The sequence below is a fragment of the Limanda limanda genome, chromosome 16 (assembly GCF_963576545.1).
Source record: "Limanda limanda chromosome 16, fLimLim1.1, whole genome shotgun sequence".
Lineage (NCBI taxonomy): Eukaryota > Metazoa > Chordata > Actinopteri > Pleuronectiformes > Pleuronectidae > Limanda > Limanda limanda.
Window position 1 is genome coordinate 12410081 of NC_083651.1, and position 23162 is coordinate 12433242.

The 23162-nt window shown below is 42.3% G+C and overlaps 1 protein-coding gene across 1 annotated transcript in view; it reads right to left on the reverse strand.

Annotated features, from left to right (window-relative positions):
- LOC133022101 (phospholipid-transporting ATPase IH-like) overlaps positions 1-23162 on the reverse strand; it is a 30017-nt gene that overhangs the window by 1506 nt on the left and 5349 nt on the right. The window contains exons 2-29 of the mRNA XM_061089113.1: positions 19910-20032; positions 19579-19668; positions 18016-18096; positions 17210-17317; positions 14869-14997; positions 13854-13957; positions 13691-13741; positions 13505-13569; positions 13335-13416; positions 13076-13226; positions 12769-12966; positions 12458-12631; positions 11633-11799; positions 11111-11182; positions 10419-10492; positions 10190-10293; positions 9601-9782; positions 9005-9238; positions 8695-8872; positions 8506-8608; positions 7995-8140; positions 7528-7587; positions 6415-6542; positions 6192-6327; positions 5657-5680; positions 3908-3973; positions 3509-3612; positions 3243-3408 (exon numbers count right to left, since the gene is read on the reverse strand). Coding sequence (XP_060945096.1) covers positions 3243-3408; positions 3509-3612; positions 3908-3973; positions 5657-5680; positions 6192-6327; positions 6415-6542; positions 7528-7587; positions 7995-8140; positions 8506-8608; positions 8695-8872; positions 9005-9238; positions 9601-9782; positions 10190-10293; positions 10419-10492; positions 11111-11182; positions 11633-11799; positions 12458-12631; positions 12769-12966; positions 13076-13226; positions 13335-13416; positions 13505-13569; positions 13691-13741; positions 13854-13957; positions 14869-14997; positions 17210-17317; positions 18016-18096; positions 19579-19668; positions 19910-20032 — 3300 coding nt within the window. The remainder of the gene's footprint in view (positions 1-3242; positions 3409-3508; positions 3613-3907; positions 3974-5656; positions 5681-6191; positions 6328-6414; positions 6543-7527; positions 7588-7994; positions 8141-8505; positions 8609-8694; positions 8873-9004; positions 9239-9600; positions 9783-10189; positions 10294-10418; positions 10493-11110; positions 11183-11632; positions 11800-12457; positions 12632-12768; positions 12967-13075; positions 13227-13334; positions 13417-13504; positions 13570-13690; positions 13742-13853; positions 13958-14868; positions 14998-17209; positions 17318-18015; positions 18097-19578; positions 19669-19909; positions 20033-23162) is intronic.

Sequence of the window (23162 nt, forward strand, 5' to 3'; positions counted from 1 at the left end):
CGCGGTTGCAGCATTAAGAGCCGACTCCCCACTGTCAATGATGCCCTCTGTGGGGCTGTTACCATGGTGACCATAGCCCACCTAGAGGGGTTTGGGGGGGACTCTAGGGTTTGTCGAGCGAGATGCCGAGTGACATCATGGAGTCATAGGTCCTAGCAGCTTTGTCTCCACTGTCTCCAACACGGGTCCTATTAGGGCGGAGCGATTCCTGCTCACTGGCGCCCCCTGGAGCAGCAGGGCCAGGAGCCACACAACCCTTCAGGGCAGTTCTTACCTTCTGTGGATGATGTTAAAGGAAAGGAGGTGATAATGGAATCGACTCAGAGCCTGTGTCTTGTACCTGGTAACATTCAAGCACCTGAATCTGATTTAAATCCTCACCTGCCGTCAGAACGCAGCAGAAAATGTATTTTGAATGTAGGAAAATATGATCCCCTAAAAAACTGACTGCAGAACAATCCACAGCAATCAGCCGCTGCAGTTTCCAGGAGTCTTACTAAGCTTGTGGACTTTAACACAACGTCCTGGTTGTTTGAATTAAACCAATTATCTGTAGCAAACTTTGCGTCGGAGCTTTGTCATTCTCTTACTTTAAGTTTGACATTGACAAGGAGTGCAATGAAGACACAGTCACTCTATGTTTAAGTTAGTCATTGAATGTGACTTCATATTAGTCATCAGTCTGCCTTCATTGGTGCACAGGTATATTTAGCACAGTTCAATTGTGGTCTGATCCCACAAGACATATCTCAGAAACAGGTGTGAACAGTATCATTGACCTTTGGAAACACAAGGTTTGCTAAGTCTTGGTTGGGGACTTTAAACCTTTTCCCATCAATCAGATGTAGGTTATTTGATTATTGATATCAAATGTCTACAAGATAACCATGACGATTAATTAAATAAAGATTTCTTAATAAAATATGACATGTCCAAAATCTTGTTAGTATAAGTTAAATTATATTCAGTGTAAACTAATGTAAAAAGCTACCATTATTTTCATTGGAGTAGTTGTAACTTAGCTAAACAGTCAATCTATTGATATCTAATATTTTCAAGAGTATTACTTTATAATTAATTCATATCTCATTCAATATGAGATATGAAGCTGGTGCTTTAGATTGGAAGAAATTCAGCATATTGAAATGTAGGCCTAAACAATTTCCTGTCCAATATCATAAGACCTATAAAACCACATCATTTCAGCTTCAAAAAAACATGACAAGGTGACACCATGAAAAATATGAAAACATGATATAATACATGCAACTTACTTTTCTTAGAGCAACACTATGCAACTATTTTACCTTGAGATAGCAGCTTCCAAATCAGTTTTATAATACACTGACTTGGATTAGGGTGTATTTCTGTTCTTTCTCTGTGTAACTTTGGTGAGTGGTGATTAATAACAGTGTTTGTCTTCAATATTCTTTAAAATATTAAGAATTCTAAAACAGAGTTTGGTGTGTTTGTTTCAGCAGCTCTCGTCTGGTTTCAGAAGCCAGGGATCATGGGTTATATACAAAGTTCGATTGCTCATTAAAAGTTACAAAGTGTTGCTCTAAACCACATTAAACATTCACTGTGAAGTTGTTAAGTTGTTTTCATAAATGGCACAAACAGGATGAATGAAACCTGGTATACACACCAACACTGTGGCATCATCAGTGGCGCCCCCAGTGGTTAGTCTGACATTAGGTGAGGTGTTGAGACAGTGATCAGTGGTTTACAATGGGACATGCCACCATGCACACAGAGATGAGGGCGTAAAAGAGAGAGAGTCACCTCCTCTGCCGGCTCCTCTCTCTTCTCTCTGGGCCAATTAGAAACTCATTCTGCTGGAGGACTGAGAAAGCATGAAGATGGTGGACGGCTCCACAGTAAGGCACGGGCGAGGGGACTGCAGTTACCACGAAGGAGTGAGCGAGTGCAGGGAGTCGTGGCCACACGGGCGCAGTGGGGAGGGAAACAAGAGAGGAGAAGACAAGGGAGAGGGTAATGAAGGGGATAGGAGAAAAAAAGGAGGATGGCAGTGGTGCGGATAAGGGTGAAGGAAGAGAAAAGGGAGGAACAATGGAGGATGGTGTGAATTTTGATTAGGGCGGTCCATTAGGGTGCAGTGACAAGGGAGAAAAGAGAAGGGAGAGAGAGAGAGCACAGGAAGAAGAAATCTGTCAGACCCGTCATTTATTTTTCCATTCATGGAGGAGCTGGCTTCACGGGAAGGTGAAGCAAAGCCGCAGGGAACAGAAGTCACAGTAAATCACGCTGATGCTCGGAGCTTTGAGGGGTCTTAATGGTCTTCCTGGATGGTTAATAGAGTGGAACTGATTAGAGGCTCACTCATATGGTTTATTACTATCAAAATATTAAGTGTGTGCGAGGACTTAAGAGTACAATTACTTTAGCAGGTTGTTTTAACCCCGAAAGGTGCAAAAACACAAACATCTTAAAAAGGGAGAGCATTAATTATTACATCCAGCCGTCAGAATTAATAAGTATTCGTTAATGGCTTTAGCAAAGCATTTAGTTAACAATAGGTAAAAATCACTTTACAAAACTCCAACAACATGACATTTGAACAAGACAATTGAAAGCAGAGACTGTAAATAAAGATGGAAGACACGTCTCTTCATCCTGTTGCACAAAAACAAAGCTAAAATACACATCTGCAACCAATTCAGTTAATATATTACAAATTTCTATCTATTTGACTAATTAACATATTTATTTATCGTTTTTACAGATTTTATCCTTTTTATTTCTTTTATCTGTTTTAGTCTTGTTACCTGTTCTTATTCTGCTCTTTTCAATCTCTTTTATTTTCCTTGAAATATTGTATTTAACTGTTCTTTCCTATTTAGAATTTCTCTCTAACCTTTTTCTGTGTTGTTTTGATGTCTCTGTACAGCACATTGAATCTACCTCTGTGTAATGAAATGTGCTTTATAAATAAAACTGCCTTGCCTTTTTTTTAAATGCATCAAATATCGAATTAAAACCAAGCTCATCCGAAAACCACTTAAAATGACAGAGAAAAAATGTATTTCAAATTGACTTCGACTTTTTAGTTTAGTCCATGTCCCATCCACTAACATGGAGAAGCCAGGGTTTATGGTCTGTACTGAATCCAGCCACCAGGGTGTGATTGAGACGCTTTAGCTTCACTTTTGTTGAGCAATCATGTCGACCATCTTACTAGTCTATGGCTGAAAGCTTCAGCAGATTCACTGTGGCCCTACCTGTGCACGTTCGGTGGCTGTGGGACACATGGCCCTGCAGAGGACCTTCTTGATGACATCTGGCAACAAGCTGACGGTGATGAGTAGGATGATACTGAGCCAGGCTGGACCACTGGACAACATCTGCATGAAAACGTAGTACATCCTCTGGTAGTTCAGGAACGGCCTGAACAGCGACAGGAAAGAGACAAGGATTATTTTTCCAGAAATGTACTAAACACATTTAAGGCAATAGATAGCAGTAAAAAACACAGAGGGTATAATACCAAATGATGCCTCCCCAGAGAAGAGAGAAAATAACGTAGAAAAGTAGCGACCCCCAGATGACAAAGTGATTGATCCAGGTCCAGTGGTGTGTGTCCAAGGCAAGCTGAAACCAACAGGAATAAATACATAGTAAACACTGGAGCAGTCAATAACGTCAATGACACTGCCTTCAGGCTTAACTGTTGCGCAAACCCAGCATCCAGCGCAGTCGATCATTTTATGAAACGTAACAGTGAACACGAGCGCCGCAGGCTTGTGCACGGATACACTCGGGCTCACGTGCACTGGTAATGACCTCTTTCGAATGGAGGGATTATGCAGTACAATGGCCATTAGTGTGTGTGTGTGTGTGTGTGTCCCTCTCTCCTCCATCATTAGACCTCTGAAGACGTACACACCTTGAGTGTAACGGTGAACACTAGCACAGTGAAGACGAGAGTCCCGAAGGTCCAGTTCCCAAACATCTGTGAGGAGGAGGGACAAAGAAGAGGGTTAGAGGCCGAGGCGCTCACACAACCTGCCTCGTGGATTAGTGAACACGCTACGGTTTTACTATGAGAAGGGGAAAGGAGCAGACAGACACTTTCACACAATATCTGCTGTGGTACAGGGGATCAGTTATGAAGAGAACATTTTCTGTAAATATGTTCTAAGGTTTGAGCCAAAAATCTTAATTCCACCTCTCACCATCCACATTTTTACAACCTGCAGAAAACCTAGAAAGGTTTAAACAGACACCAGGAGTGAACAGATGGAATGAGAGTCACAGGGGGGGTTAAGGAGGATGGAGGGAGAGAAAGAGCACAGACACAGCTGGTTGTTGGTACCAGTATCTTCCTTCATTCATTACCTCCGCCAAGGAGGTTATGTTTTCACCCCTGTCTGGGCACGGATCCAGGGATTATGTTTTCACTTTATTCAACCCTGTGAGATTTCCCAGGTGATATAATTCATGGATCTTAATAAACACATCATACCTGCTGAGACATGCAATGAACTCCAAATAATCTACTGAAATTATCCACAGGGGCAGTATGTGAGAACGGGTCAGCTGCTGAGGACACTCCCTGGAGTTTCTCCTGCCAGACCCAAGTAAAATCTCTAGATAATGTCTGTGTAAGCACAGCAGGAAAATTATCTGGAAGATTCATCGCGAGCGGGTGGATGTGTTGATGACGTTTCTAACACGCGATGAATGATAAACTGAAAAGCAATAACAACAAATTATTACAAATATAGCAGGATGAAAACGAGGAGCCAGCCACGTATAATACCCAGAAGAAGGTTTCATCGTGGAAAGACGATATGCAAGAGCTTTTGGTGATAAGATAAGATTGGGCTTTAAACAAAATTTGTAATGTGATCTCGTTTATAAACGTCCTGCCTCCTGCATGATACTCTGAACAGAGAATCTCCACCTATGTTCTACGTATCTTAAACGCAAACTCGGGAGAAAGTTCGGAAAACATGATTAGCGGATGTGGAGCTCAAGTCTGAGAACGGCTTTGGAGAACTGATATTTTGGAGTTAGTGAAACCTGGTGCAGCTTGATTGAATGGAAGTAGAATGTTGGGCCTTGGAGGAGGTATGTGCTCTACTGAGAGAAAATATAGCTACTGATTTTCTTTATGAATGATAGAAATTGTGTGTATTGCTTTTTTTAAGCATCTGTCAACAGAACAGAAAGTGTACATGATGAAAAGCCCCCCCATCAACACAGTAGCAGGGAAATTAAAAACCAACCAACCCCAAAAACTGCTAACACAAATACAAGGACAAATACACACAGACACACACACAAATGCACACATTAGACAGAAACACAAACAGATGTTGGATCTTAATCTACGTTACATACTCTATTTACTAACAAACACAGGAATAATGTGGGGGAGCATCTAGGGTTTCTACTGTGTCAGTGGAGTTGTTACGATCAGGTGCTGAGCAGGATTCAGGGCTTTACAGAGATTAGGGGGAATAATGGAGCACGAGAAAACTACACATTCAAATGAAAGTGCATGGATGATGTGAAGTGAGGAGGGATGAAACCGGATGAAACGGTCAAAACTGAAAGCTTAAACGGTACGACAGGAACTAAAAGAGCGTGAAAGACAGAGAGAGCCGACAGGGAGGGAGACAGGGCTTACCATCTGTGTGTTGGTGGTCATAAGCTGAGGACGCAGAAGAAGAAGAAGAAGAAGAGGAGGAGGAGGAGGAGGAGGAGGAGCAAAATAAAGAGAGAGGAAGCAGAGAGAGAAGAAGAAGAGGGGGGGGAGAAAAAGAGAAAAAGAATCAGGACAAGGGGTAAAATGAATTTCAGGATGTTTCAACTTAAAAAACAGGACCAAAGGCAATTGAAAACAGTTGACATGAAATTAACAATACAGAGAGAGATGCTATTGCGTTGTCGATATGAATGGAGATCCGATGTTGCTGAGCTACAGGGACGGCCCTGAATTCTTACTGTTACAGATAAGACAAAAAAATGAGTCATCCCATAACACTTAAGTCCTCTTTCATGAGAATCCAATGGAGATGAATGAGTGTTCGTAAAGACGTTTTCTTTTTTTATCCATTATCCTCCTATTAAATTCCCTGAAGGATTCAAACGCCCCACATAACTGTAGGTTTCTACTAAAACGACAGAAGTCCCTTTCTGCTGACACAGAGGCAGAGGCTCACCTGGCCGTTGCTGGTGAAAGTGGTGTTGTCAAACAGGAAGTAGGCACCAAAGAAGAAGATAACGGCGTCAAACACACCCAGGCACGTCCAGTACAGGAAGACGGGCCAGCGGAGGAGGGAGTTCTTGGCTATGTCCCTGAGACAGAGGGGTAGAAAAACAGAGTTGTAACAGTCAAACGATTTTTTTTACCAGGGCAACACACACATTCTGTCTCGACCTCACTTGTACAAGGAGGGATCCCGCTTGAGTGTGTCCATGCTGACGTGCTGCTCAACCAGGCTGTAGAGGAGGATCGGGAGGGAGGTGAAGCTGATGTTGTACAAAGTTAAATAGGCGGTGTCGTACAGTGGCTGCAAAGGGACAGACACAACATACAGAGACAGCATTATGTATCAAAAAGGACATCTCACAATTTAAAGCTGTGTTGTTTCACTTTTTTGGTCACATGGGGCAACAACAAAGTATCAAAAAACAACATCCAATCACAAAGTTGTAATGGCACGAATGTGTTTACAAACAGTAAACTGTCAAATTTATCTGAAGTTGTGTTTCTGGCCAATATTCATTCACACAAAACAAACAAAAACAGTCAGGCATATCCAATCCCAGTGAAAGAAATTCCATAAGGCTGTGCATGCTCAAAAAATGAATATAGAAATACATTTATAAATATCTTCTTCTAGTTTTAGCTTTTCATTTAATTCTGTATTGTTCTGTGTCGGTCTCTACAGCTACAGTAAATGCAACAATTTGTTCACCAGCTAGTTAATAACTTTATCAGACATAAGTGTAAAGACACAATGTGTGTTTATCTCTTTATATTCTCGCTTGAGGCGCATGGACTCCGTGGTTTCCCTAAACGATAAGTACTTCCACTGAGATAAATAAAAACAACACAGCAGGAAAAAGGCAAAGAAAAAGAAGCACAAACAGAACGGTTTTAGCACCATCTAGTGTTCTCTAGGAGCCACACTTCAGGATTGTGTGCTTTGACAAACTGGTTGAAGAGTTTTTTCCACAGTTTCCTGCAGAATGCCTTGTGTTTACCAAAAGTCTCTATAATCTCCCTCCAGGAGCCTTATGGGAATTGCTATGGTCCCTCATAATGAAGAGTCATAGAGATGTCTAGAGGGACGGACCTGTTCACAGGCTCATGTTGCATTAGACAAGCATGCAAAGTTTAAAAAGTTGGATGTTCTGGCACATGCAGCTACACGCAAGGACACGGACGATAAATATAAACCAAGATTAAGAGCAACATACAATGATATAAACTAAAACACTATACATTGGGTGCTTGCTTACTTTAACCCAACCTCAGTATCAACTACTTACCTGTTGGGAGAAGCCACAGAAGAACTGATACAGGAACTGAGGGAAGATGAAGCAAACATTCTGGAAAAGATTTGAGAAAAACAACAAGAGGAGTCAGTGATAAGCTTGAAACAAGAACATGTGAAGAGATTTGAAGAATCTAAAAATGCTACCATCTACACATTTCTGTTTATGCAGAGATTGGGCTATAAGCTCAGTGAGTGGTGAGTGGGCCGCAAGGAGCTGGCCTGCCAAAAAGGAAAAAATGAATCAGTTGGCAGGGCACTGCTTTCTGTGGAAGCCGCCCACACTGATCACTGCGCCCATGAATCCAGGAGAGAATGTTGCACCGGGGATTCATGAATCCAGTAATCTGTCAGAGTAGCTGAGAAAATCTGGCGTTTTGTAACTCAGTGTTTCACCGGGGATTACGCTAAAGTGATTAAAACGTGTGAGCCACTGGGGTACACAAAGCATTTGTCTGGTACCTTGTAGAAGAAGTACTGAACAAGCTCAGCAATTCGGATGTAGTAGTAGTGACCATGGACGAGCAACATCTTCTTCAGGTGTTTAAATTTCGGGATGGCATAGTCACTGTTCCTTGCTGCCTGTCGGCCCTCTTTACCCATGATACCTGAGGGAACACAAGAGACTGTTAAACCAAAAAATATAAAACCCAAATAAGACCCAGTGAAATGAGGCAAAAGCAAATCTTTAAAAATCAAGTTCAATATGTTGTTTTTATAGCTTATCTATAAAATATAATCATTTAATTTCAAGTTTGTTGTATTATATTTTCCATTATAATGATAGCAAGATTTTATACAACTCTGTAAAATGTGACAAATGTGAGATAATCTTGGCTTGGTTTGTTCTTAATATGCATCAGTGTAATAAGCGTTTAAAATCTACTCTGGCTCTAATGGAAAAAAAGTCTTTCATATATTAATGGATGATTTAGCAAATTAGCCAGTGATTAGTGCAGTGAAAGGAGCTCACCAATGCCCACATGCGCTTCCAGGATCATGCTGACATCGTTGGCTCCATCGCCAATGGCGAGGGTAATGGGATGCTCCTTGGAAGCTTTTATTAACTTCACAATCTGCAGAAACACAAACCCACCATTAATCAATACCACTGTTTGTCATTTGGGAAGAGAGTTTGCAAAAGGAAGTGCCGCTCTGTCACCTGTGCTTTCTGCAGCGGTGCCATGCGACAGCAGAGCACGGCGCTACAGTTGCGACAGATGTCCAGAAAGATCTCTCTGTAGTTGCCGAGGCCGGCGCCCTCTGGGTTCGGCTTTAGTACCGCGGACAGAGTGGCCCCGTCGATGATCAGACCAAAGTCGATGCAGTCGACTGACAACCTGGAAGAGAATATCAAGGAACAAAGAAGAGAAATCAATTGTAGACGAGTCTGCGGTTTGAAGTTTAATGAACATAGATTGTGATTGTGAGATATGTGGAGACACAGCACTCCCCATGAGGTTGTCTCATACCCAGAAATCGAGCGCTGTCTGAGGACGGTCCTGTTCAGCTCGAACAGAACGTCGTGCAGGCTCTGCTCCTCTGTGCGTTTCTTGGTCAGCTCCAGGATCTGTGTGCTTCGACGAAACAGTTTACTGGCGTAGCAGGTAGCCGCCGCCGTCTCCATCTTGTCTCCCGTCAGGACCCAGACCTTCATGCCGGCCTTGTGCAGGGACTCGATGGTATCTGCAGCTTTCTCCTGGAGCCTGCACGTCAATAAGTCAATCAGATCGCAGCCTCCAGTCGGGTGGGTTAAAGCCTCAATCAATTACCAACGGGTGACAACTTGTCAATGCATGATCATTCCGCCCCCTGCTCATCAGCACTTCATCTATCAGGAAGTCAAACTGTAAATTAGTTGGGGTCAATACTGAAGTCTGCCTTGACAGATGATGTTGTCCTTAGAAAATATTCAGTATCACAGGATAAAAAAAGAATTAAAGAACATTTATATTTTTGGCCTCGGGACTTAGAAAAACACTTAGAAAATGGCATTATGACTCATTAATCTCTCCTCTGTGCTTTGAAGTCTCTCTCATCCTTCCTCTCTATCTCCGTGGTGACCAACCTGTCCTCCACCGCTGTAGCACCCAGAAGCACAAAGTCCCTCTCGATGGTGTCATAGGCCTGCGCCAGCTTTTGCTCCCTGTCCTGCAGGGCCAGCTTGGCATCGGTCAGGTGATGACACGCCTCCTCGTATTCTGACTCTGACAGCCGGCGGTAGGCGACGCACAGAGTCCGCAGCCCCTCCTGTTGTTACAGAGAGAAACAGAGAAACATTGTATGATGTCATGGAACCCAAGTGAGTTTGTCACCTCCGCAAAGAAGGTCAAAACAATTTGCTAAAAGATGCTAACAGGTTCAACAGCATATCTTTAACATAATTCTGTGTTAATTCTTTACACCAAAGTCATTTGATTAATTACTTATACACAAATATCAACTCTCTTTATGCTGCTAATAAGGACATATTCATTTTTTTATTACAAAAATTATTTTATTAAATCCCTCACATTTATGAAATTTTTTTTTACTTCATGAGGTATATGTCTATACAGGCACAATATTGTCCTTTAACAAAGAAAATTATCACTGAGTGATGTGATGTTTTATCAAACCCACTCTTAATTCATACTGGTCACACTCTGTACACTTACTACAGCGTTCTGCTCCACCCGAGCTTTCACTTGTTCCACCTTCCCAGACACCACCAGGGGGAAAATGGACGAGTCGGCGCCCTTACAGAAGAGCAGGTATTCTCCTGAGAGTCCACAAACACACCAACAGCAAACAAAAACAAATTCAGACAAATCGCAAGACTGTTCTAGGGTCTGATGGAAGATTTATAACGTGTAGTAACACTGATTTCTGTTTAAAAAATATCACCTGAGCTTGACTTGACAATGACGCTCATTCTCCTTCTGACAGAGTCGAAGTTCAGGACATGGAGCAGCTGAAACCTGGAGGAGAGACAGTGTTGGCATTCAAATGATCCTGTTGTTAACCTATTTATTTTTATGTCAATGACATAAAAACTTTTAAATATGTTGAATTGATACTGAAACCAGTGGTTTAAGGTAATTTGTCACTATTTATAAATGTTTAAGTGCATATTGAACTTCCTGGGCATGCTCCAGCGGAACCTAATGTGTTGATGTGAAAGAGAGGAGCCTATCAAAAACAGAAAGTAATCAGAAATCGATTGAATTGATTTTCAACAGTTTATTTTTAGCTCCTGCTCCCCTGCTTCCTTTATATAACTCACTATTGACAGACCACTGCAGAGAGTGATGGAGAGAGAGGATGGATCACAGTTACACTTCCTATAACGATCAAAACATCAGACACTTTCCACAAAATGCCTCTCTAATTCAACACTGCTGCCTTTCAATCAGTGAGAGCATTTTGACCAACAACTCCGCCCACCGTTGCGTGGTTGTAGTTTTTATAGTAGCCTCTTCCGAACATGAAACACAATCCGAGGTCTGGTTCCCTCCGGGCAGCTGATGTACAGACACAGATCCATCAACTGACTCACTCCTCGTTTCTCTCCTGTGGTGTGACCACAATGAACCAACCTTTCAATCTCATCATCTTTGTTGAGGATCTCCATGTAGTTGTCTTTCAGTCTTAGATAGGTGTAACCCAGCCTGGCAACAAGAGAGACAGAAAGGATAATAAGTCAGATGGAAGGTTTCCATGTACACTATGAGCAGCAGTAGTATTTGCATCACACTCAGAAAGGATTAAAGGTGTTCTGACACATTTTGGACGAGGATGCAGACATAGATGTTAACTTGGAACAATAACATGATTTTTTGCATCTGATTTTCGCATCAGAATTTGCCTCCTAACTCATCTGGAAGCTTCAGACATTTTCTTGTTGTAATGTGAACATGTCTGACTGCGTTTTGCTATATGTGAAAGACAATATCTGGAAAATGTCCAGCCCCGATTGTCCAGATATTTCCCGGAGTTCATGTCTGAAAATGGCTTCTGTGGTGATCAGAGTTGAAAGCCACTAAGTAGGCGGTCCAACATATGTGGCCCAAGACACAGTATGAGGCCACGGGCGTCTCTAGGTGAATCAGTGAGTTTACCTCTTCATTCCCTCCACCAGAGCCACCTCATCCGGTGAGGAGGAGATGTAGAAGGAGGTGGGCCTGCCCTGGTGAATGCCTCTCTTGATACCATCCACCGTCTCCTCCTCCTTCACCTGGACCGTGTGGCACAGACACAGAGCCCGGAAAAACAGATCCTCATGTTCCTACAGACAAACAAATCAAGAAACACTTTTTATTTCACTCAGGCAACAGTTCAGTTCATGTCCAAGGTGCATCATGGAATTCAGTCATCCGGATATTGTTTCTTCTTTTCAAGCAGTAATCCTCAAGCTCCTTGCCATCCTAAGGATCACAGTGTGGTGCCATATTGTCACTGCTGTGGTATGTTTGAACTACATTTCCCAGCAGGAGAATATGTTTGAAATCTTTTTTTCTTTCTTGAGGTCTCTGCACATTTAGGTATTTTTGCAGGGTCTGCTCTTCTCCCTCTCTGGTCATATGTGGTGGCTTCTGGTGCGCCTGCTGACTCCACAACTTTTCATCTATTATATCTAAACAAATCACTGTTGCCCCTGCCACAATCGCATGACTCATCACTTTTTCTGTGTCTGTGTCCATGTAAGACAGAGCAAACAGTGGCTACAGAGAAAATGTTGACGTTTTTATGAACTGGATCTACTGGAGGGTAACGCAACATCCCTGCAAAATGGACATTAACGTCCAAGAAATTACTTTAATAGTCTTTCTGCCTGGAAATGTTAGTCGTCTTTCTTTTCTTGGTGCAGCGTAGATTCAACTCAGGCTGGATATAGGAGCCTGCTTACTGTACAGAAGCACACACACACACAAACACACACTTACTCTCCTGTATCCTCCAGGCGAGGAATCAATCATGTCTATACTTGAAGCGGCGCTGAGGATTTGTCCGTTGCAGATGGCGTGCGGGACGTAGACGTTCCCATCAACACAGCATTCAATAAACTCCATGTTGTTCTCAGTCAGAGTGCCGGTCTTATCAGTGAACACATACTCCACCTGGGAGACAGGGAGAGAGAGAGTTAGAGTGTGTGTGTGTGTGTGTGTGTGAGTGGGTGGGTGAGTTAGTGAGTGAGAGAGAGTGTCTCTGTGTGATTAGTGTGTGTGTGTGTGTGTGTGTGTGTGTGTATATATACCTGTCCCAGCTCTTCGTTCAGGTCGGAGGTGTTGACCTGAGCTCCCTCTCCCAGCTCGTCATCAAACATCTCCTCATCCCACGTGATGAAGTAGGAGCCGAGGAATTTCTGCATCTCCACCGTCACGTACATGGAGACCGGGATGATGTAGTTAAACAAGACCATGAAAGCCAGGAAGTCTGTGAACGCTCGGATCACCTGTGGTTGGGTGGAAGAAAAAAAACAGCAATGATGTTTTAGTGAATATCAGAGTTGGGCGTTATAGGCGTGGATATTTAGTTTTTAAATCGGAGGTCGATGGACTGACCACGTGCCGCTGCCGCTCGTTCTCAGTCCTGTGGTTGTACCCGGGCTCATCTCGGTCGGGAGACCACTGCCACGCGTATTTCAAAACAGTGTTGATCACCGCTTTACTGATCAAGATGCACAGATACACTATCAGGAAGGCATTCATCGACCTGCAGAGACGAGAGGGAGTAACGTGAGGGTCAGGATCACGGCTCACTTTTTAAGACCCTGCAGAAACCCTGAGTGTGCAGTAAAAGGAGTTTAGACATTCATCTTACTTTTCTACAGCAGAGCGCTTTTGAGATTTAGACTGGTAATTAAGCGCCATCTTCGTCTCCATGCCGGTGTAGACTGCAACAGCTGAGGAGAGAGAAACCACGGAGTTACCATGACAATAACAACAACCCTTCTTTGGATATTTTAACAATGTGAAACTGTGTGTTTGTACCATATATGCGTTGTGTGTTCTTCAGTGTCGCTCCTCTAAGGAGCAAGTTCTCAGCTCCGAGTGGTCTGCAAGAATTAAACACAGTCCTTAGTTGCGTTTATAAAAAAAAAAACACCATTTGATGATTTGAGAAAAAATGGTTGGCCCTGTGAAAACTAAAGGAAAAGTTAAAAATAAAGTTCTCACCGTGCCACGGGCTCTTCATTGTCCTTGTAAATATTGATGCGTCCCACAAATCTGGAAAAGGTCACAGCGAAATCGAATCAAGACAGAACTAAACGAAGATTTACTTCTAAGATGTGATAACAGGTCGGAGGAAGATGCATCAGTGAGTGTGTGTCAGACTCACTTGTAGAGGTCAGGCTGCGGTTGTTCACATTCGATCGTGGCATGTAGCGAATCCACCTCCTGCTCTGTTCTAAAGGCCAGGGTATCTGGTACGGCATAATAGGTCTGAGGGACAAAGGCAAAGGACGAGGGAAAGAAGAAGACAACAGAGGAAAATGTCACCCGCAGCCAGTAATGAGAGCAGGGATCATTTGCTTCCTCATCCCAGGGTCCACCAGGAGAGGCAGCGAAGGGGAACCATCACAGGCAATTGGCAGGTCAGCAGACGACAAGCATGCTGGGAAGGTGAGCGCAGCAGGGGGGTCACCCTGGGGGCATATATGGGGAGGGAGGGTGGAGTACTACAGTGCAGCGTAGAGTTTAAATTTATCTGCATGTCGATCAATTCATATTTGGGTCTATGGGCCATAAGAACGTCCTAAAAATAAGCTGATAGCTTCAATTTGCTTGTTTGTTTTGTTTAAATATTCAAAGTAAAAAGTTATTTTGAAAATCAATTAATTGATCATTTGTTGCTGATTAATTATCTGTCACTTGATCTAAAAGATTAAATAACAAGAAATGTCATCTCTAGATGAGTGTGTACCGCATTGGGAAATTAGTCTTTACATTTTTTTGTAGAAATGTATTATCAATTATAAATCAATGTGTTGTAGAAATTAGTTCTAAATAAACACATTGGAGGAATTTGAAATTTTTCAAGCTGTAAATTGTCATGGAACATAGCTGGAAATCCAAGTGTGTTTAGTTAAACCATTGTTTAACATTGTATGAGAAAAAATACGCAATAATTGTGAAATATGATAATTATACAAGGTTTGGGATAATGACCATAATGACCAATGTTGTCATAAAGCTGACACACGCATTACGTGTTAATGAGAATGCAGGAATTTAACCATTTGATGAAGAGGAACTTTAATAAGGTTATAAATATGAAAATACTATTTTTAGTACTTTAAAATCTTTTAAATATGGCCGAGTAAAAAATCCAAAACATGCACTCGTCCTGGCACCTTGTGACTGGACTCCCCGTCCAGGCTGGTGGTGGTGACGTAGCAGGTCCCATCCTGACGACTGGCGGAGAGAAGGATGAGGTCACAGGGAAAAGTCTCGTCCTCCCTCACCACCACGATGTCCCCCACCTGACGGAACACGACTCATCACACACACAATCCCATAATGGCTTTTTACATCCATAATAAATGATAAGGATTTTGACGAGAGGTTCATATAAACAGACAGTAAAAGACATACAGACATCCATTTTTCCCCGAAGGATTTAGAAGTTGCATAACAGATTATGTGAGCGGAGCAGCTTAAGCTCAGATAAATCCCATCTCCACGGTGACCGTACACACGCGCGCTTTGATTTTGCATGATTAATATATTCATCATTATTCCTGCTCCCAATTCACACTCTAATCCTCTCCGTTTGATCTGCGGAAGAGAGAAACCTTGGTGCAGAAAACAGGAGAAGACTCAAGAGACAGAGAGAGAGAAAGACGGGGACAATGACTCACAAAGGGGGACAGAAAAAGCCAGAGTTTCCGGTGCAGGTGAATGTAAAATGAAATCCACTGCGATGGAAACACAAACTAATGCTCCGTAACCCTTAATGCTGCGGAACTGTATCGAAGCCTCATTCCAAGATGACACTCAACATCCAGCACCGTCTCCGCGCTCGACAGGAGCAGCAGACGCAGCAGAATCTAAACATACCTGCACCCATTAAATACCATCTCGACACAATGGTGTAACTGGACTGAATATTATACTACGCATCTACATAGGAGGTGCTGAGCTCAACACTCATATAATGCAAACAGACACCTTTGTTTTTATCCAAGCTGGGATAATATGAGAGGGATTCTGCCGAGAAATATGCAAGCTCAGTGAAACCGGTTCTTGCTTTTCGACAGAAATCTTGACATTCAGCCCCGCACCGGGTACCAGTACGGGGATGTTCATTTAATCGTTAACCCACAGCTATAGCCCAATGTTCTGCTGAGGAAGGTAATAACTCTGTGGATGTTTTGACGGTCCACTGGGCCACCAGGGCAGTGACATTTCTCCTGGTGCCGCAGATGGCTGGTCTGACTGCGACAGACGGGAGTGTGTGCGAGAGAGAGCGACAGCGGGGTAGAGTGATGCTTACAGTTCTACAATGAAGCAACAGCACAAATCACTATGCTGGACATCTTTTATATTATTATGGTTTGGATCACTTGAGCTCCTTTCTGACCTGGTATCAACATCCGTCCTGAGAGATCTGATCACAAATGTACAGCTCTAGATTTGTGTGTTTACCCCTGAGATTAAAATGTGTCCTGAATGTGTCTCCGGTGGCTACTTGTGATCGGATCACTCATACCCAAATAAACACCAGCATCCCTTTTTGTACGCTAGAACCAAATGAGGTTGGATTTACCCAGAGTTCATAGTCACTGCATTTGTATGTGTGTACATTTAAGAAGCGTATCAGTCATTATGTTTGGATATATTGATATTGTGGCTGTATGTATGGACACTAAAGGGCATAAAAACATGCTTGATTCATAGTGAAACTGTAGTGGGTCAGAGACGTCAGCTGAGTAGACAGTTCTTCATAAGTGGCCCAGGATGCATAAGCAGTCACTCAGGATGGATGTTGAGACCAAGTCTGAATGAGGTCATAGACTTTAAATGACGGCTTATTACTGTAAATGTGTTAATATGTTTGAAGTCCCAGATTTGGTTAATTGGTTAACACTCCAGACATCAAAACAGAGTATTACTTGTGTCACATTGTTTTAATAAAGATTAAACTGCGGTTTTGTCTGAAATGATCAAACTGAACTCATGATTCAAATTCTTTATGAAATCCCTTGTGCATGGCTACACAAGTTGAATTTGACGTGGTTAAATTAAAATCTATGATACATAGTATTGCTGAAAACATATAAAATATGAAAGAATACAAATCTAAGGGTTTTTAGGGCATATCCAGGAGTACTGAGGACTGAGCTACGCTACCAAACTGTGATCTGCTGTTGCATCAGAATGACATAAGGGGATGACGACAGGAAGACCTGAATCTATAAAATACATCGGCCCTGTTAATTCCCGCGGGGGGACTCATGCGTGGTGTGCCAGGGGACAGCGATTGTTCCCTCTACTACCGTTTCAGAGATATTAATTGGTGGGAAAGACAAGAGTGAGCCTGAGAGGAAGAAGGAAACAAAGTTGGAGAGGACTGCGGAGAAGAGGAGGCGGGGTGAGACACGACAGATATAGAGCAAAGTGAGCCAGGCAGCAGTACAGCGGTGTCGCTCTGTGGCCTCAGGTGCTGTGCTGCTCTAATGAGGCCATTCTTACCCGTAGCTTGTGACTCTGCGTCCTCACCAACTTCCCCTGCTGCACCATGTCCACCGGACACTCGTTTATGGAGCAGTCAGCTTTCTGTCTGAGCCAGTCCTCATAGCCCTGAGAGAGATGCAGCAGGAGAGGGAAGAGAGAACAAGATTATAACGGTGTGTTTGTTGGCAAGAGAGGAAGAGAGAATATGGATTATTGTGCAGAGAGAACCGGGGCCAGAGCGTAGCATGATATCAAGAGAGAGAGAGAGAGAGAGAGAGAGGGAAGAGGTGAAAGTCATACTCTGTAATTAATTAGCATTGTGCTCCCAGAGCTTAGTGACCTCATTCCTGGATTTCTAAGCAACACGTCATGTTTTAGATTTATGTCCCGGTAAAACTCAGGCCTCCGTAGCCTGAACAGCTTCATCGATCACTGATAGCACCCCATCTCTCAGCTCCAGCACACGGCAGAGAGGATGCAGCTCCGAGGGGCACAGGACACTCGGCCGGAGTGATTAACAGAGGAGACCATTCATTATCATATTTCTCACATCACCAGACATATTCAATGGCGTGTCCCCTCTCCGAGCGAGGAATGCGTGTATGCGGATAACAGAGCGTCCCGATTGGCTGTGCGTATACGATGCTGCGAGTTGGTGTGTGTGAAAGAGAGAGAGAGAGAGAGAGAGAGAGAGAGAAAGAGAGAGAGAGAGAGAGAGAGAGAGAGAGAGAGAGAGAAAGAGAGAGAGAGAGAGAAAGAGAGATAGAGGGATCGATGTGGGCAATATTTCCTGGAAATGCATGCGCTGTTTGTGTGTGTCCTACCTGTTTTATGGCAGTGACAGTGATAACAAAGAAGAGGGGCAGGCCGCTGGTGACTGGGCTGGTGGGGGTGTCGATGATAAGCTGCAAAGAGGAGAGAGAGAGCGGTGCGGGGGTAGGGGTGGAAGAAGGGAGAGGCAGAGAGGAGAGATGCCAAGTATGCAATGCTGAGTAAGGAAGTGCAGCAGGGAGAAAAAAGCCTCCGTAATAGGGACTTGAGCATCAATCTTGCAAACTTGAACTGTCCCAGTAATCAAATCTGGTTTTATATATATTCCATCTGCACTCATACAGGAGAAGAATACAACAAAGAGGGAGCTCTACAACTGACAGAAAGAAAAATAGGAGGCGTGCCAACATTGCCGCTGTGTGGTTGCCCAGTTTGTCCCGTTGAAAGGATGCAGTATTTCACATGCTACTGATGAAACACCAAAACTGTGGCTACGCTGCATTCAGGTAAATCGTTGTCTCCTCCTCAATGAAATCGCCCCCTTGTATGATTATTCCAAATTTGGTTCGATATAGTGTTTAAAATAAACAGCTGTTTCTTAAGATTAAGAATTAGACAGAAAGACATTGAGACACTCAATATTTCAGGATAATTACATGTTAACAAACTCAATTTCTTTTCATAATCACTCAATCACATAACCTTAAAACTCAGGACAGAGGATTTCACTATAAATCTTAGACAATTGCTTTTATTGTGAAATCAGGAAACATGATGGCAGGGTCTTCAACCAATCCTGAGTTAATTTAAGGATAAGAGGATTAAGAAATGACTGAAAATGTGAAAGTGAAAACTTTTTGAAGAGTAAATATAAGAAAAGTTAGTGCGCTCTGAAATTATGGGAAGAACTGCCATTCATTTTGGTGGAGACATTGAGGTACAAAGTTGCACAATTATTTTTGAAAATCATCACTGAACAAATCTACAGTTTATGGTTTCCTACTTTACCTATGATAAATTAAGCAGTGTATGCCATGGACTATAATTAAGGGCCAGTTTTATGTGGCGATGAAAAATATTACATCACAAAATTGACTCATGAATTCTGTGTTTGTACAACTAGTGCTCTACGATTCTTTTAACAGCCGATAATTGTTGTTGATAGTGTAATAATGAAAATTAAAAAATTGACAAAAATGTCTTTACTAGACTAGTTTTAAAAACATTTTGTGCAATAGGGTCTTAATCGATAGGTCTTGTATCAGCTTGAACACAAAAATATTTGAAAATAAAATTGTTTATGCTGCTGAAGTATATGTGCACTCGCAGTATTATTTCATATATTAAACAGATATGTGCACTTGCCGTATTATTTCATATATTAAACAGATAATCGAAAAACTGAATTCTGCTAAAATAACTTTATCACCATTGTAAGTGCAGACATTAGACAAAGCAATTATCTCAAATATCTAAATATCAGTGTATTGGTTGTGTCTTTTGTTTTTCCTTTGACAAACAAGAGCTAAGAGAGGGTTTCTGTGGCACTTCAGTCTTTGCAGATCAAACAGGTGGAAAAAATAACCACAGCTCATTTCTTTTTATGAAAATCTCACCTGGACCAGAAATATGACCAAGAAGTAGAAGTTAGCGATTCTTCTGAACTGCTCAAACAGGTTCTTGGGAACGAAGTTCCAGAAGGTGTACTGTGGGTCAGAGCGACAGCTGAATTACTATCACACACATAAAAACACAGAGCGAGGAAACGATGGCACATCCGAACAATCCTTCTGGCAAGACAAATGGTGATGCACGACTCGCCAAACACGTGGAAGCGAAGTGTGTCATGCTTTAAAAAACGTGTTCACAATAGGGATTACATGGTTGTCTGAGTGTGAGACAAAGGGGAAGGCATGATGATGAACGGTGTTACAGGCACTGACTCACCTTGGAGGAGACAATGCGGTTGTCGGGGTAACGCTGAGGGATGTAGGCCTCAGCTCCCGGAGGGGGTTCTTTATGTCCAATGTACACTGTCCGGCTGTCCGCCCAGTTCTCCTCCCCCACACACTGATAGAGACAGAGATGACATATAGATATAAAATAGAAATACAGGTAGAGAGGAGGAAAATGGGTTGACTCACACTGTTCAACTGAGTTCACCCACAATTCATGACCTACTTACTATTATCTGTCTTATATAATCATAAACTAACTCAAACAATAATTATTATTTATCATTATTATTCATCCTTGTTAAAAACAATGTTATCACCAAATGCAGACTGATACTGTCTAATCTATATATTGCTGTACATGATGCTGCCTCTATTAGTTTGTATATCAAATTTACCTGATGTGTAATTTATCATGTTGTTCTCAGTAATAACTAAACTAATGCTGTTATGATTAGTAGACCTTAATATGTTAATATGTTTAGTTATTATTATTATCAATATAATAATAATAATACAAATATACAATATATAGTTTTTAAAATCTGTGGACTTGTTACATCTTCAAATTGACCGTAAAATAAATTTGAAGACACACAAACACACGTAGATGAACTGATACATTTTAACCGGATCTTGGAATCGACACTGACCTTTTTAAAGTTGATCAAATATTGGCAATGATGTGACTGATTCACAACAATAAATCTTAAACTCAATTGAATTAGTTTCTCAATAATGCCAACTTGGTGTTAACTTAAATATAAAATGATTCCAATGAGCAATGCAGTAAATTGACTTTAAATTTGTCAAAAAGATTAGATCAATACCTTGTATCCTCATCAGTAGGTACTGTAGTTTAGGTTTGGGAATCAGTACTGAAGTTGGATCACTGCATTCAAACAACTATCAGAGTTCTTCATTAATACAATAAATGTAACAAATATAAATAAAAATGTTATTACTGGTCCGTTAAGTATTGATCAACTGAGAAAGACACGGGCCTGACTGTCCTGGATCAAACACACAAACAGAAGACTGTGTCACACCACTTCAAAAACTTCTTTTCACAAACAAGCCCATAGACCGAGGTCCAACTGAGAGATGAGTGTGTTTGTTGAGTTGGTGTGTTTGTAGAGTTGGTGTGTATGTGGGATCAGCTCTCAGTAACTCAAGTGTTTATTTGTCATTTTATCTTTTCCGCTCCTCCAGCAGGACATCTCTGCACTCAGCCGCTTCATCTTTTCACATTTCTTTTTCCTTTTTCCTTTGCACACGTTCGATAACAAAATTCAACTCTGTAAAACCACAGCTTGATACAATATGATGAATACATCATGTGCATGAACCCCCCCCCCCCCAATTTCAGTTCATTGCTCATCTATATTACATCTAAGTAGCTCCCCGGGGACTAGCACAGTGCATTCTGGGAGTTTTGTGCAGCTCATATGTTTTCCAAGGTGTCTCTTTTAAAAAACGCTATCGTGGGAAGAGAAAAAATAAAAAAACAAGAGCCGAGACACCACAACATTCAGCTGTTAGTTTCCATCTGTCTCGTGATGCCTTGGCCTGAGGTTTGCAGTGTGAGCGTAACTCTTGGCACTGCAGCCGCAGCCTGACAGCTCAGAGGAGAAGTGTTGACCATTAGCAGAAAAGTTCTGGAACAAGCACCTCGGTGGGTTCAGCGCTTCACTGCTTTAAAAGTCCTTAAACACTTTGGCAGAGACGCGGCTCATCATTGCCAATGTCCAACACTTTTATGAGTCTGCGTGATGTAAATTTAACAGTTTGATCCTGTTACATGTCTTCTCCGTAACCTTGAAGATCCAAATCCATAGATTTTAATAAGTGTACGTTGGGACAAAAGATTAAATGAGGTCCAACGTAACTTTTCCTAGTGTGAAATCTGCAATAAAACCAGAGCAAACTGCAGCAGAGGAAAACTCAAGAGTCACACATTTAAACTTAACCACTGCCATCAACAGGCGCTTAGGAGGGGGATAAAAATAGGCAGCGAGCTAACAGTGTCAGCCGACTCCAAAACATTAAGGGGGGGGATATGACCCAGAGTGATGCAGTGAAATGAAGGAAACAGAGAGAGAGAGAGAGAGAGGGGGAAAGAGAAGCAGATTGAAGGAGGATAAATGAAAGAGAATGAGCACATATTGATGGGAAAGAGAGCAGAGAATGTAAATGATCAAACCAAACAGTCAAAAACCCATTCATACAATCTGTCCTAGGAATATGAAGTGACATGTTCACTGGTCTCAAATCAGTAGAAAGTCAAAACAAGAACGTCGCTTGTGCAGAATCAATCTGACAGTTTGGAAAAGGAAAGGAAGGAAACAGGAAGGAGTTTGATCATCTGCACCAAATTTCCTTAGTATTTTTTCCTTCTAAAATTCACATTTCCCTAATTCCTCAATGATCACATCATATCTCTGTCTGTGCCGTTCTGCCGCTGCGAGTGTCACACCCCGACAGTGTGACTGTGGCAGAGCGCTGGAAAAAGACACAGAGAGATTGCATTGTGGTTTGTGGTTATCTGATAATTAATCCTCACTGATCTGTATCAACCCCGGCCCCACTGTTCCCTTTTCATGCCGCCGCTCCATCAGACAAAGTGCCCGGCTGGTTGGTTTGGAGGCTTTGTCTTTGTTAACAACACTGAAACCGCCTCCTCACTCACAGGCTGGTCTGACAACAATCATAAACAACGGCAACGGCAAACATCCCACCACTGCAACTTCTCCTGCTGCGTTTGCTTCATACTGTACAGGGCTGTGTTCTTCTTGCGTGGATGTTTAGACTCTGAAGAAAGAGCAGATGCAGGGCTGCTATTTTTAACATTTTGCATCCTGCTTTAAAAAGACAGTATTTTTAGCTCTGTTCTGGTCTGATCGTCTGTCTAACATTTGCAGGGGGCACATCTTTGCAGGCTTAATGGTGGTAAAGTAACCTCTGACCCCTGAAGTGCCGGGATCATTCCATGCTGCCTTAATGATGGAGGTCCTCTCTACCGCAGAGGTGTAATAAAAGGAATGCATCATAAACTGGCCTGATTAAATGGTCATGTCTCAGCCCCACGCCACCTGTCCACTGTTACACCGTGGAGTGCTGGAGAAGGTTTCCCTCATTAACTCACAGATCAAATTGTCCTAATGAACTACTCGTGTTGGCTGGACAGAGAAAAGTGTGTTGACAAATGTCACCGCTGTCTCAGTGTGTTTGTGAGCAGGGTTTCG